The 13,167-nt window shown below is 48.3% G+C and overlaps 1 protein-coding gene across 1 annotated transcript in view; it reads right to left on the bottom strand.

Moving 5' to 3' along the window:
• The window catches only part of LOC133343010 (probable phospholipid-transporting ATPase IA), a 113,591-nt gene that overhangs the window by 4,750 nt on the left and 95,674 nt on the right, over positions 1-13,167 (bottom strand). The window contains 3 exon segments of the mRNA XM_061552435.1: positions 555-649; positions 1,583-1,687; positions 5,540-5,628. Coding sequence (XP_061408419.1) covers positions 555-649; positions 1,583-1,687; positions 5,540-5,628 — 289 coding nt within the window.

Raw genomic sequence — 13,167 nt, forward strand, 5'->3', positions numbered from 1 at the left:
GTTAGGCCAGAGGACCAGCAACCTGCAGCTCCGAAACGAAATGCGGCTCTTTAAAAGGACCTATTCATGCCGTTATTATAGATGACCACCTGTCTCATATTCACATGCATTGCGGCTCTTGAAATATTGAGATTTGTTAAACGAATTCTAACAAAAATCCCTCTGCTTGTTATTTTGATTGCCGACTCCTCGATGAGACAAAGGCAGCCGTGCCACCTGTTGCGCCCATCACGATTCCTACAAGCCAGATTCAGATGTTGCCTCGTGTCACCAATTCAACCCAGATTTTGGCAATTGTACTGCAGTGTGCTAAACGTCACAACGTGTGCATGCACACACACACACAAGACTAAGACCACCCATATAGCCTTAACAAACTGTTGGGCAAAGCAAGTGCTGTTAGCGAGCGCCTATCAAGGTCGGAATCGTGGCACAGCACACGCTAACCACGCACATGATCGCATCGGTGTAAAGTACAGTCAATGTTAAAGCACCGCACGCCAAATAACTGCAGCACGCGCGCGTACAGCTGAAACACCCAGCCTCAGACTCACGGAGGAGACTCTGGTCCATGGACTCGGAGCGACGCAACCCTGCCGTGTTGGTCCTCCGGAACACGTTCTTCAGGAGGCGCGCTCGCTCCGTCAAGCTGTCGGCGTACAGCAGCAGGCGGAAGAGGTGACAAAAACGTGACGACGACGGTCAAGAGACGATTTCCGTCATCGTAACAACTGCCCTCAAAATTGACCGCGGCACTCGAGTTTCCGTAAGCAAAGCGTCATGGCCCAAGGAAGATAATTTGCGATGGGTTAAGCGGTGGCAGGCAGCCTATGAGCAAATCACACGGCGCTATAGAGCGCTTTTTCAATTGTGACCAGCGACCTGGCCACAACTGATAACTCGACGAAGTGGCTTATGACGTGGAAATTTCTAGCAGCCAAATACTCTGAACGCATGTTTCTAAATGTGAAAACCTGAGGACCCGGAGAAAATTCCAAGCGACCACGTGGAGAAAGACACTCAAACTCCAAACATAAAAAAGGCATTTTCAGGGTCGGGATCGGACCCACAACCTCCCGCATACCGGGTAAGGGAGTCAACATCCCGGCACCGCAGCACACTCGATCTCAGAAGCCAAACCGGGGGAGAGCGTGGACAGCACCATGCCAGACGACCGCCACGCACAGCGGCTGCCACAGGGCCGCAGAGGCGGGCGGGGGAGGGGGGGGGCTATGTGTTCGGCAGTAGAGGGCAGTGCAGAAAAATCTATTATTTTCCTGTACTTCAATGAATGCTTCCACATCTATAATCACCACCTTCACCGAACCGCACTGATTAGCGTGCAGTGGATTGGCACAGGAGCTGTGTGCGTGTACACATAGCGGTTGGAAACCAACAGTGGTCATGTTTGGATAACCGTGTGGGATTTCCACCGGCGGTTTACGGCTCCACCCATAAGAGATGCGCACCGCACTATTCCGCCTGTTTAGACAGGGAGACGCATGGACGTCTCTTTAAAGCGGTAATTATTGGAAAGACGGGGGATTACGTCTTTAAGTCAGGCATGGAGTGGACGCCGCACCTCTTTCCACGCTGGTGTTCCATGAGAACCTTCTCGGGATCCTGGCAGGCAGCCTCTTGCTCCTGGACCTCATCCATTAAGCTCTTGAAGCAGGTTCGTTTGATCCTGGTCAGTAAATACAGGGCATGGACGCGCAAACAAACACACGTAGACACACACGCGTACGCTAAGATGCTAGGATCCGTGATGAGCGTGCATTTGCATGCACACCAAAGATAAAGATCCCACGTGTAGCCTTATCAGACCGAAGGGGCAAGTGCTGTAAGCGAGCACCTATGAAGGCCGGCACTGCACACGAGAAAATTGGTGTCCAGCACCACAACCGGCCGCCTTTGTCTGCCCAGTGCCGATGTTCACACACCACACCAGGTACTCATTTGAGCAGACCTCGATGAGGGCCAGGATACGTTTCACATAATCGTCACTGGTTTTAGCCATGACAATGTATTGAACTCGGGTGGCCAGGTTCGTCGCGCAGCACTCTAACCACTGTGCCACGCCTCCCCTTCACGCACACACCTATAGCACCGTCACCTGCAGACAGAATAGACAAACGACAAGCCAACGCGTGGGCGTACGTCAGCGCGTGCGAGAACGTTACAGAAATGTGCAAAGAACTAAATCAAATATATCTTTGCTGGGTGTCAAAATAAATTAAACAAAACTTACACTAAAGCAGCGCTGCGAGTAAAAAAAAAAGTTCAAGGACGAAGAGAAAAAAAGGAACGCAGTTCACAGGGAGAGAGCGAAGAGAAGGGCGGGGAACGAGGTAGGAGATGAAAACGTCGTGAATTCATACATAAAAGTGGGATATTAGGAGGAATGGAGAGGGCTCTGGGAGGCGCGGATCAAAAGGAACGGCTTTGTGGGGGGGTAGTGAGGATGAGGCGATCCTCTTTCTCAAGGGTCGGGGTGAGATCAAGAGGCAGGTGGTCTGCAGCATGGCACATTCCCACTCGGTAAATGCGGTGCACCAGGGCAAATATCATGCGTGCGAGACCATGTACTTAGTTTGCGTGTAAGTGCGTGTGCATGAGGTTGGAGCGGTGGTGTGGCGGTTAGCGCGCTGCGCTATGAACCTGGCGACCCGGGTTCGATTCCCGCTCACGGCCAACACCAGTGACGATAATCTGAACCGGTCCCGGGCCTCCCCTAGGTCGACTCAGCCTCAAATGAGTACCTGGTGCTGTGTATAAACATCGCCGCTAGGGAGACAAAGGCGGTCGGGCGTGGTGTTGGCCACCCACCCCCTCGTGTACCGTTGCGGCCTTCATAGGTGCTCGCTAACAGCACTTGCCCCTAGCCTGTTAAGGCTATACGTGGGATCTTTGTTGTACATGAGGTGCACATGTATAGCACTTTGTTAATTCGCTGCTGGATGAGGGGTTTTCCCACGTCGTGCGGGTCGCGGGGGGGGGGTATTGGTTGGTACTTCACCAAGCCCGTTCAATGTTGTTGGTGAAATGTGGGAGCGCAAATGTGGGAGCACGGTGCAATGGATTTTGATGCATTGCCCCCTCTGCTGGCAACGTAGCCCCGCAGCAACCCTCGATACCTGTTGTACGCACCGTGGTTTGCCCGTTCTAACACTTTGCAGACTCAACCCCAATTAGTTTCCGAGACCTGACGAGGGCAAATTCTGGGCGATTTGGGTCGTGGGCGTACGTACAAGCGAGGCTATGATATGCACGGACACTCAAGGCAGGAAGACAGTTCTGTTTGAGAATAGGTTTTCAACTTTTTTTTCTGGCAACAAAACAGCTGTGTTGAGATGTTAAAACACCAAATTGAAACCTTTTACAAGGAATCATGTCTGCATTTACCGCAATACTTGTGGTCAGAATGCAAACAAAAAACACTGATAATATATGCATTGTCCTTGAAACTGATTGATCCACACCAGAGACAGCTTTCTTTTGAGCCTCGTTTCAAAACGGTGTTAGACCAGAGAACGCCAAAAGGCGCACAGTCCTGTTTTGCAAGTAGTTGAGGCTTTTAACGTTGGACGTTGCCACACTCATCTGCACGCATACGCAGGTGTAGGGTCACAGGTGAAAAGCGATAACTGTGACAAAGTCAGCTCAAAACTGACATTAGCCATAATAACATCGATAACTAATCTCTATTAGCAGTGGCGATAGCAATCTAATAACGAGACTGACATGTATATTGTACTTTACATGGATAGAGTAAATTATGTAATAACATTTACTTTCATTAATGAATACAAGTTGGGTACAATAAGGCTTTCTGGTTTCACCTATTTTCGTTTAATTTCAGTTATATTATCATTAGATAAAAAAATATGTTCGCGTAAAACTATACAGTGAAAACACACTCTAATAATGAGATTTGCCGACGGCTTTACTTGCGAATTATTCGAGGTTTCACATCGTGCAACGAAAACAACGAGAAAAGGGAGGTAATAAAACGGTTAAAATAAACACTCGGCGGATCAAATTCAAATCCGGACCCCCCCCCCCCCCGCCGCCCACCATCCCCCCACCAAAAAAATCATTTCGGCTTTTAGGATTTCCTCTCAAATGGTAACAGCTTGACGACGAAGTGGGGTGTGGGGGGAGAGGGGAGCACTTTGGAGGGAGAAGCCACAAGCCCCCCCCCCTCCCCAACCGGGTCTGTGAGCGCATCTGAGCAGTCACGGTGGATAATTGCCTGGCGCTGGGCGAAAGCGTGTGGGGGCTTGCCAGCCCTCGCGGGGATGGCATCGACCCTCGTGGGTGGTGGCGGTGGTGGTGGAGGTGGGAGAGAGAGAGAGGGTGGCGGGGGAACGGGTGGGCAACTCTGAGCCCCCCCCCCCCCAAGAGCAGCAGTCGTCACGCGGTGCCCCTAATTGCTGTCGTCCCCCCGGTAGCGAGCGCAGTGGGGCCCCTCCGTGTGAATTTATAACGAGATTTATTTAAGCGTCCTTCAACCCCTCGAAAAAGCCTCGCTCGAGGCCTCGAGACTCGGCACTGAAGAGGATCCTGCGATGCGATGTTCGGCCAATTCCTTACAGAGGTGCATGCGAAGACCAATGTAAACAACATGCGATGCTAGACTTTCCAATTAGGCAGCACAAGGGTAATCCATTTATAGATACCCCATTCAAATAATGGGTAGATATGAGAGAATTCCAAAGCGCCACCAATCGCTATATACATTCAATCTTTTAGCGCACTCCTGTGCGAGTTACGGAGCAATCGCTTTCACAGAATATCACAAAAATTCCCAGGTCATTAAAAATCAGTGGCGTATCAATTAATTAATCAGCCCATACGTGTAAAATGTGACAAAGAAAAACCTACAGTGAATGAAAATCGAAATAACGTATCAATATCTCGTGGGCAAAAAAAGTCCTACCGGTAAAATGTCAAACTTTCTCTTTTCTTCCCAGCCATAAAAAAGATTGCTCTTCCAACTACTTTCACTATTGGCACACACAGCCAGTCCAGCAGTAAGATATACATTCACTGTATTGAGGTAAACACTAAACCGAGCCACAGTGTGCGTGCGTGTGTGCGTGCGCTCAGCTGCGAGGTATAAACAGCCCGTAAATGAACTACTCGCCTTCAGAATAGTAAGTGGGTATGGTCAGAATGCGTCGCTCGCAGCAGGAGTTACGGCTTGCGGTTGAGACCAGCGGCAGAGTCGCAACCCAACGAGTGAAACAACGCCACAAAAAGAGGACGTCCGCATGAAGCGATGGGATCGGCTCGGGCGAAGTCGCTGGGTGAATTGCGGCATCGCGAGACTGTGAGGGATGGTGGTGGCAAAGAGCTTTATAGCTCATCGGATTCCTCCAGTATCAATAAATATCCTGATTCTGGCTTGGGAAAGCCTTCATCCAGCAGCGGGTCGATCGTGGCTCATTTATGTGTGCTGAACTTCTTTCGCACCGTACGTAGCCGACCGTGCTAACCGATGGCGATGGCGATGAAAATGGCCTGCGTCACTCACGCCATCCATGCCACGTCCCGCATGAGGCACACGATCGGCACCAGGAAGAGGCCCATCCAGAACACGCCCGACCTGAAGAGGGCACTCGCCTGTGGACAAAACACAAAGACAAAGACTAAGATACCCCGGATAGCCTGAACAGACCGTTGGAGCAAGTGCTGTTAGCGGCGGGCACCTATGAAGGCAGGCACGGCACACGAGGGGGTGGGTGGCCGACACCATGTCCGACCGCCTTTGTCTCCCCAATGGCGATGTTTACACACCGCACCAGGTACTCAATTTGAGTCTGAATCGACCTATGGGAGGCCCAGGAACGTTTCAGATAATCGTCACCGATGTTGGCCGCGAGAAGGAATCGAACCCGGGTAGCCGGGTTCGTAGCGCAGCGCACCGACCGCCTGTGGGCAAAACGCAGACACATCGATGCACGCGTCCACCACTCCACCGCATTCGCGGTTCACACACCGTGGTTTCATACCCTCTCATCAGATCTAACAAAGCCAAGCAGGCTGGGGCCTGGACAGCGCTTGAAGGGCCGACCACCGTTTCATGAAGGTGTTGCGGTGCTACGTTTGTCAGAGGGTGGGAGCGCGCCACCAGCCTTCACCATCCCTGAGCAGTGTGGTGAAGCAAAATCAAACAATCCCCACGACCTGCATGGCGTGGAGAGGCCTTCAGCTGGGCTTGTCCGTTGCAACTGTTAAAATGAATGTAAAGTTATAGGTTTTTAAGGATGATTTGATATCAGTTTTTGATGATACCCAAATAATATACCCCACCCTGTGGGGCGGTGAGAAAGAAACCAATGTAAAGTGACTTCATATTTAAAAAGAAACCACATTACAGTTAAAATATATAAAGATATATAATCTGTGAAAACTTAATGCGTGAATTGAGTCAAACGTTGCTTGCAGCATGAACCCAGAATCCGCAACCACGTTCACATAATGAACACACCTGCAAAACACTGGAGTCCATTTATTGCAGTGTTGAAACATTCACATGTACGTGTTTGTCTTTTAAACAGTCTCAAGGGAACAAATAGAAAAGACAATCCAACCGCCCTTTCATCACTTCCAAGTATGTGTGCATTGTTTGGCAGAGAACATTTACCGGAGAGTAACCCAGTCGTAAGAAATGCTGGGTGCAAGAAGAAAAAAAAAACAACACTGTCGACAATAAATAGTCAGCGTCGATTGACATATTCAGGGTAAATTCGGGCAGTAACGAAACGCCGAGGGGGCATGTAGGTCGCCTGAACGCGCTCGTGTCTGATAGTGATGAGCTGCGGACAGATGAGCAAACAACCGAGCATTATCGTTGGCGCGCCTTCCCTGCCTTACATGGTCTGCCCCCAAAATCCCACCGTTGCAATTTAAACTCCACATATGAGACCACCAAGAAAGCTTTAGGCATTGTATTTGTAGAGAGTGGGGAGGTGGCAGGAAGGGTTTGGTGGGTGGTTGGTTGGTTGAGATCCAGAGGCTATTGCGTCAGAAGCTGTTAGAGAGAGGGAGAGAAACTGAAATGACTTTTAAACTCTTTCATGGAAAGAATATAGTGTTGATGCTCAAAAAAGTTGTGTTTTTGCATACTTGAATGTGCCCAAGGCAATGGAACACCACTGGCCTTGCTCACATAACTGTGTCCGAGAAAAAATAAAACGACAGCGGTCTAGCAGAGATAAAACTAAAACAACACCGCGAAAAAATATGCAAGGAAAATTAATTCATCCCCAGGCCAATGTCCGTGCAAACACATGCACGCACATTCAGCACAGGACATTCATCTGCTTCGGCTGAAACGCCACGTGCCAAGGGTTGGTTCAAAACTAAACGCCTTGTAGAAGATTTTAAAGTGAGATTTGCATTAAACTACTAACAGGGTGTTATTTTATGACTTTCCATCTTACAGCTGACGTGGCAGCGTCCAGCAAAACTACCCGGAAAACGACTAATCCAGGACCTCGTGCTCCGGCTGACATTTCAAGAACAAAAGCCCAAGGGTGCCGCGGGGGAAAAAAAAAGCATCCCAAATCTAACAGGTGTCCATTTTTTTTGTTCCTTTTAACAGGACAGCATGATGCATATTTTAGGCTGCATTTAGGCTGCCCCCGTGCCAACAGGTGGCCTGGATTAGTCCCGGTGCCAATGCTCTTCGGCCCAAAGATAAACGGTGCGAGTGATGGCCACGGGGTCCTGGTGCGTGCGGGAGGCATTTCAGGGTTTATGCGGAGGTGGCATGGCATGGAGAAGGTCTTGACCCTCACAGCGGGTATTTTCAGTGCAGCCATCGATCACGGTGCATTAATGCCACGATGCACACACACGCACAAATACAAAGACCCCCCCCCCCCCCCCCGTATAGCCTGAACAGACTGTTGGGGCAAGTGCTGTTAGCGAGCAGCACCTATGAATGCCGGCATGGCAGACGAGGGGGTGGGTGGCCAGAACCACGCCCAGCCGCCTTTGTCTCCCCAGTGGCAAAGTTTAAACACAGTCATAAGTGCGCTTTGCGGATTCACGCTGGCTGCTGCGTTGGTAAATCATCAAATGAACAGCAGAACTCGTTGAGCTTAAATATCTTAAAATAGTTTTTTCAAGCCACTCCTAAGATGGCAAAGTGAATTACAAGTAACACACCCGTTATTAATTCCAGGCAGCAAGCTGTAAATTGTATTTAATGTGCTCAGAAAGATACCCAATCAATATGCGGAGTGGGGGGGGGGGGTAATCTATAATATTACGTCAAGCAAACATTTGAATGTACTATAAATAGAATGTGGATTTTACAATCAACTGGACACTCAGCATGGTCTGGATCTCGCATAATCCCAGCCGCACACGATTTGGAAGCCCCTCCATCCACGCAGAGGGTGATAAATAGCATTTAGGATGCGGTTTTTCACACACCGCTTTCGTGTTCGAGGCGGCAGGGAGCCCAAGGGCTCACGACTTTAGGTACCCAGTTTCCCCCAACACCCCACCACTGACACCCGTTAAACGCATACAAAATGTCGAGCACCATCTGCGAGAATTAGAAAATCCTTTGGAACATCACCTCCCAAAAAGGAGAGGAGAAAAAAATGCAACACTTAATTTTTCACACGCGGTTATCTGGCGAATTAAGCCGTCTGGTTATCCATACTCTTGGTATTTTAACACCAAAGCAGTTACATTTTCCGTTCCAACGTTGTAACAGAAAATAAGAACAAAATCCACTGCATTTATGAATCAATGGGGTTGCTCATACTGTACAGATTTATTGTTTTGATTCATTGTTGCAGCTTCTCGATCGCTACCAATCAGCACATGTGCTGCACATGCAGAGAGTCTGTCAGCAATGCCCTTATGCTGTGAGTCAGAGTGAATCTCTGCCAAGATAAACTAAATGTAGGTTACAGTGGCCATTCCGCTCTGCCCATGTGCATTTCTATCCTCAATCGCGGCAGCTTTAGTGGGCAGACGTGCCATGACACACCGGGAAAATGTATCCGTTGAAGGTTAACGAAAAGTGGATTTGACATGGCGGTGGTGCAATGGGAAAAGGGCTTTGAGGGCCCCTCTGCTGTGTAAGGGATTTAGTGAGAAGCCAAAATGGACAGGCAGTTGTTTTTTTACAGACGCTCTCATGGGCTCTTATATCTTCCCCTCCATCTGTCCCACCGTCTCAAACCACGTCAGTCACAGTTCACATGCATGCTACTCAACGGGAGAGGTGACAACAATGACAAAGCCGCTCTTATTTTCGGAAGTATTGACATATTGGCACTGACGCGTGCTTGCGTCTGCCGAAGATTGGTAAATCTAAAATTCTTCCAGCGCCAGAAAGGACAATGTTTTGCTGCGACTCGAACAGCTCTCAGGTGAGGCACGTAACGTCCCGGATGTAACGTTTTATCTACTGCAGGTGCCTCTCGTAATCGCCTCCTCGCCCGTGCGCCTTATCGCACGCTTTATCCACCTTCGCCATCAACAGACGGCAAGGTACGGAGACGAACGACGAAGCACGGGCGTGAAAAACACACGTCCCGTCCCTTCTCCTCACTCCTCGCCTTTCAGCCCCAGCAAATCCCCAACCCCCCCTTCACCCACCCACCCACCACGTCCACAAAAAATGACACCCCCGACGTTCTCATCATTCCAACCCGGAAAGAAAAGAACAAAAAAATATTTAATTAACGTTCGTAAAATCCAGTAAAACTCCTCCGCCACGTCGCGACAGCCTCCCACCCCATCCCCGGCAAGCGTGGCCCAGGCTCCCCCTCTCTCCCTTCTCTCACATCGCAAGCTCCTGTCTAGAGGGAGGCTGGGACCAATGGAATAATTGACATTTTAGGTGTAATTATAGGCCGTTGGCATTATCCCCGAGGCTCCTTTAGGGGCAGATTGTTTGCGGCTAACGAGAAAGGGGGGACTGGCAGCTGCTGCTGGCGTGGGGGGGGAGTTGGGAGTTGGTGGGAGAGGAGGGGCAGCTGGGATGGGATGGGAAGATTTGCGGAATGAACATAAAATCATGGACGAGGCACGCTGCAACACAGAATTGTGTGCGAGTGTTGAAGGAGAACTGCGGTGGTATAACGACCGACAGACGGAATGCTGGAGGTGATCACATGTCCCAAAGATATTGTACAAGAAGGTGGCGGCAGCTTTGGGGGAGGCATTCATCCAACTGTGGATTGATCATGGCGGATGATGTTTCCAATGTTCTTTGTAATAATCTATTTATATATTGATTAATAATAAGGTGGAATTCCCATGCATTGGCAATCACCATCTGTTAGATCCCATGGACTTTGATCTACTTGTTGGCTTCTCTTTTCCCGGATTTAAAACTGCAGACACAACATAAAACCCACATGTTGCAAACCACACACACATCACGAGAAGCCATTCAGTGCAACTCTGAGCTGTTTCTCTTCTGTGGCTGCAGATTTCAACCGCAACACATATGCTACCGGAAATCCTTTACACAGCAATTTAAAACGCCTGAGTTTTGTCAATATTCTGTTTACAATTTTCCTTTTTTCTCTTTTTGTCCATATGCACAGATAGAAGCGTCTTGCCATGAGGCTCGTGTTACACAATACATGTATTTAATAATGCAGCCGCTACCCCAAGAACTTCCTCCACGATTTGTTGTTGTAGCGCAAAGGGATGAGAGAGATGATTGTAGGAGCAGATTAACTCCCTAGGGGAGGGAGACAGTCACTTGCATAGTCAACCTCCGTCAAAAAAAAAGAACCACTTCCCCCATCCGCACAAGCACATGTGAACACGCGACAAAGATTAACATCACCCGTATAGCCACGGTACAGACTGCTGTGGCCAGTGCTGTTAGCAAGCAGTGCCTATGAAGGCCGGAAAGGCACACCAAAGATACGGGTATGGCGAGAACCAAGCCCGGTCACATTCGTCTCCCAAGTGCCAATGTTTATACACTGTGCCAGGCACAGTACTCATTTAAAGTCGAGTCGACTTAGGGTAGGCCGAGTACTCCAGGACTGGTTTAGATATATGGCACTGATGCTAGCCGTGGACACGAATCGAACTCGGGTCGCTCTGGGTTCGTGCACTAACCACTTGTGTCAACGGCTCCACCCACACAGGAACACACGTGCACACACGTGCACACTAGCGTTCCCACCTGTGGAGCTAAGTGTACGGAGAGCACGAGTTGGTGGGTTAGTACACCTGCACGCACACAAGCCCTGCACGCACGGGCTTACACATACACAAATATACGTGAACACGAAGCACGCGCACGGTAAACTGTGCAGGGCCCAAGGCTTTGCGAAATCCCGCAAGGGCCAATGGGGAAAAAAAAGAAGTTCGGTCGGATGTTTTTGTTTTGAAAAAAACCCACCGTGTCCAATAACCTCAAACACCCCCGAGAAGCACATCGCTTAAAGGCCAAAAGAGGAATAGATTTCTTTTTTTATGCAACTCAGATTTCATTTGTGCTCTGCAACAACAACAAAAATCACACGTGCAAGCACGAATTTATGTTTTTCAATAAAGGACTTTACACAAAATGGCAATCGTTTTTTGCATGGAATCTGTTCAGAGCTATTTTATGCAAATCTGTGCATTACTAAACAAAGCTTCTCCAGCACAGCCCAAGCACTTTCACTCGCTTTGTCAGTAAGAACACTATTCTCCCGGAATTTTGTAGACGCAGGTTTTTTTTTACCGTAAGTCAACACGTTGAGGACACCACCTATCACCACGAGTACATTTTCAACTACTATCTCCACACTGTATTCATTGAATGTAAAACAATTTACGTTCATCGGTCGTGCTTGTTTTATTTAAAAAACAATGTCCATAAAAATGGCTCATGAATGGCAACGTGCGAATGTTTCTATACGCGGACCTGCAACCCTCCAAAGTGCTGGTTAAAATCAATTCCAGATCGTGCTGGGCTCAATCAGCCCTTCAGGGATTTTGTCCACAAACAGCAGAGACTGGCTAGTGCAATCAGTTCTGCCTCTCTAACCCTGAACTTTCAACACGATTCTGGGCACGACTTCTGACCAGTTTACGACCCATCAAATGTCTTCACAGTTCTCACCACAGAAGAAGACAATCATCTGTTCTATGTCTCTAACTGTAATACATCATGAAGACCAACCCACATCAAACACAAATTGTGAGGGACCTCCTTTGCCAGTACCAAAATATACTAATAGGGTTTTTCCCCTTTTTTCTGGCAACAACACCTTTTGCAAGGAATCATGCTTACATTAACCAAAATACTTGCAGTCAAATGCAAAAAAAAAGCAAAACAATCTGGTGTGGACCAATCAGTTTCAAAGACAATGCATAAATGATCAGAGTATTGTTTTTTGTTTGCATTTGACTGCAAGTATTGTGGTTAATGTAAGCATGATTCCTCGCAAAAGGTGTCAGTTTTGTTGCCAGAAAAAGGGGAAAAACCCTATTAGTACAAATTGTGAGATTATTTTTTTCCCTTGCGTAGAGTTGTTTCACCACTCTGTTAAGAACGCCAATATAACTGTGCATGGGAATTCATCTTCTTTGTTCTTTCGGTAAAGTCACGTAGAATGGAAATAATAAAAATATAAAAAAAATAATAAAATAATTCTCGCGACGTTTCGGCCACAACGCAAGCAGCCGTCCTCAGGTGGAGAACAGGTCTGTCGAGAAGACAGAGACTCTATTTTTATTATTTTATTATTTCCATTCTACGTGACTTTACCGAAGGAACCAAGAAGATTAATTCCTGCAGTCACGAAAGCTTTAAATCGAAATGTGCATGGGAACTTTGACAGACCGGCTGTTTTTCTGCCCCGGTGCTAAATCCTCGTGTCTCATCGGCGCTGACTCAGTGCCCTAACATGGGCACTGGCTTCCTAAAGACTGCAATAGCTACGGTCTCGGAAGTTGATCTGTTAAAATTATTTAGCTCCTTTTCTTCGTTGTATTTATTGATTTTGGTTGTGGGAAAAAGAAAAAAAACATTCGTTGACCCTGCGCTTTTCTCAATGTGACGGGGAATACAGAAAAAAAACATTGTGAGCACATGAACGATAGCCTCCTGCCCCGGGTCTGTGCATTTTCAAAAAATTGGTTGCACATGCATGCATGCAGACCACGAAGTGTTAT

Source organism: Lethenteron reissneri, chromosome 16 (genome assembly GCF_015708825.2).
Source record: "Lethenteron reissneri isolate LAM-NWPU_2019-01 chromosome 16, ASM1570882v1, whole genome shotgun sequence".
NCBI classification, from domain to species: Eukaryota; Metazoa; Chordata; class Hyperoartia; order Petromyzontiformes; family Petromyzontidae; genus Lethenteron; species Lethenteron reissneri.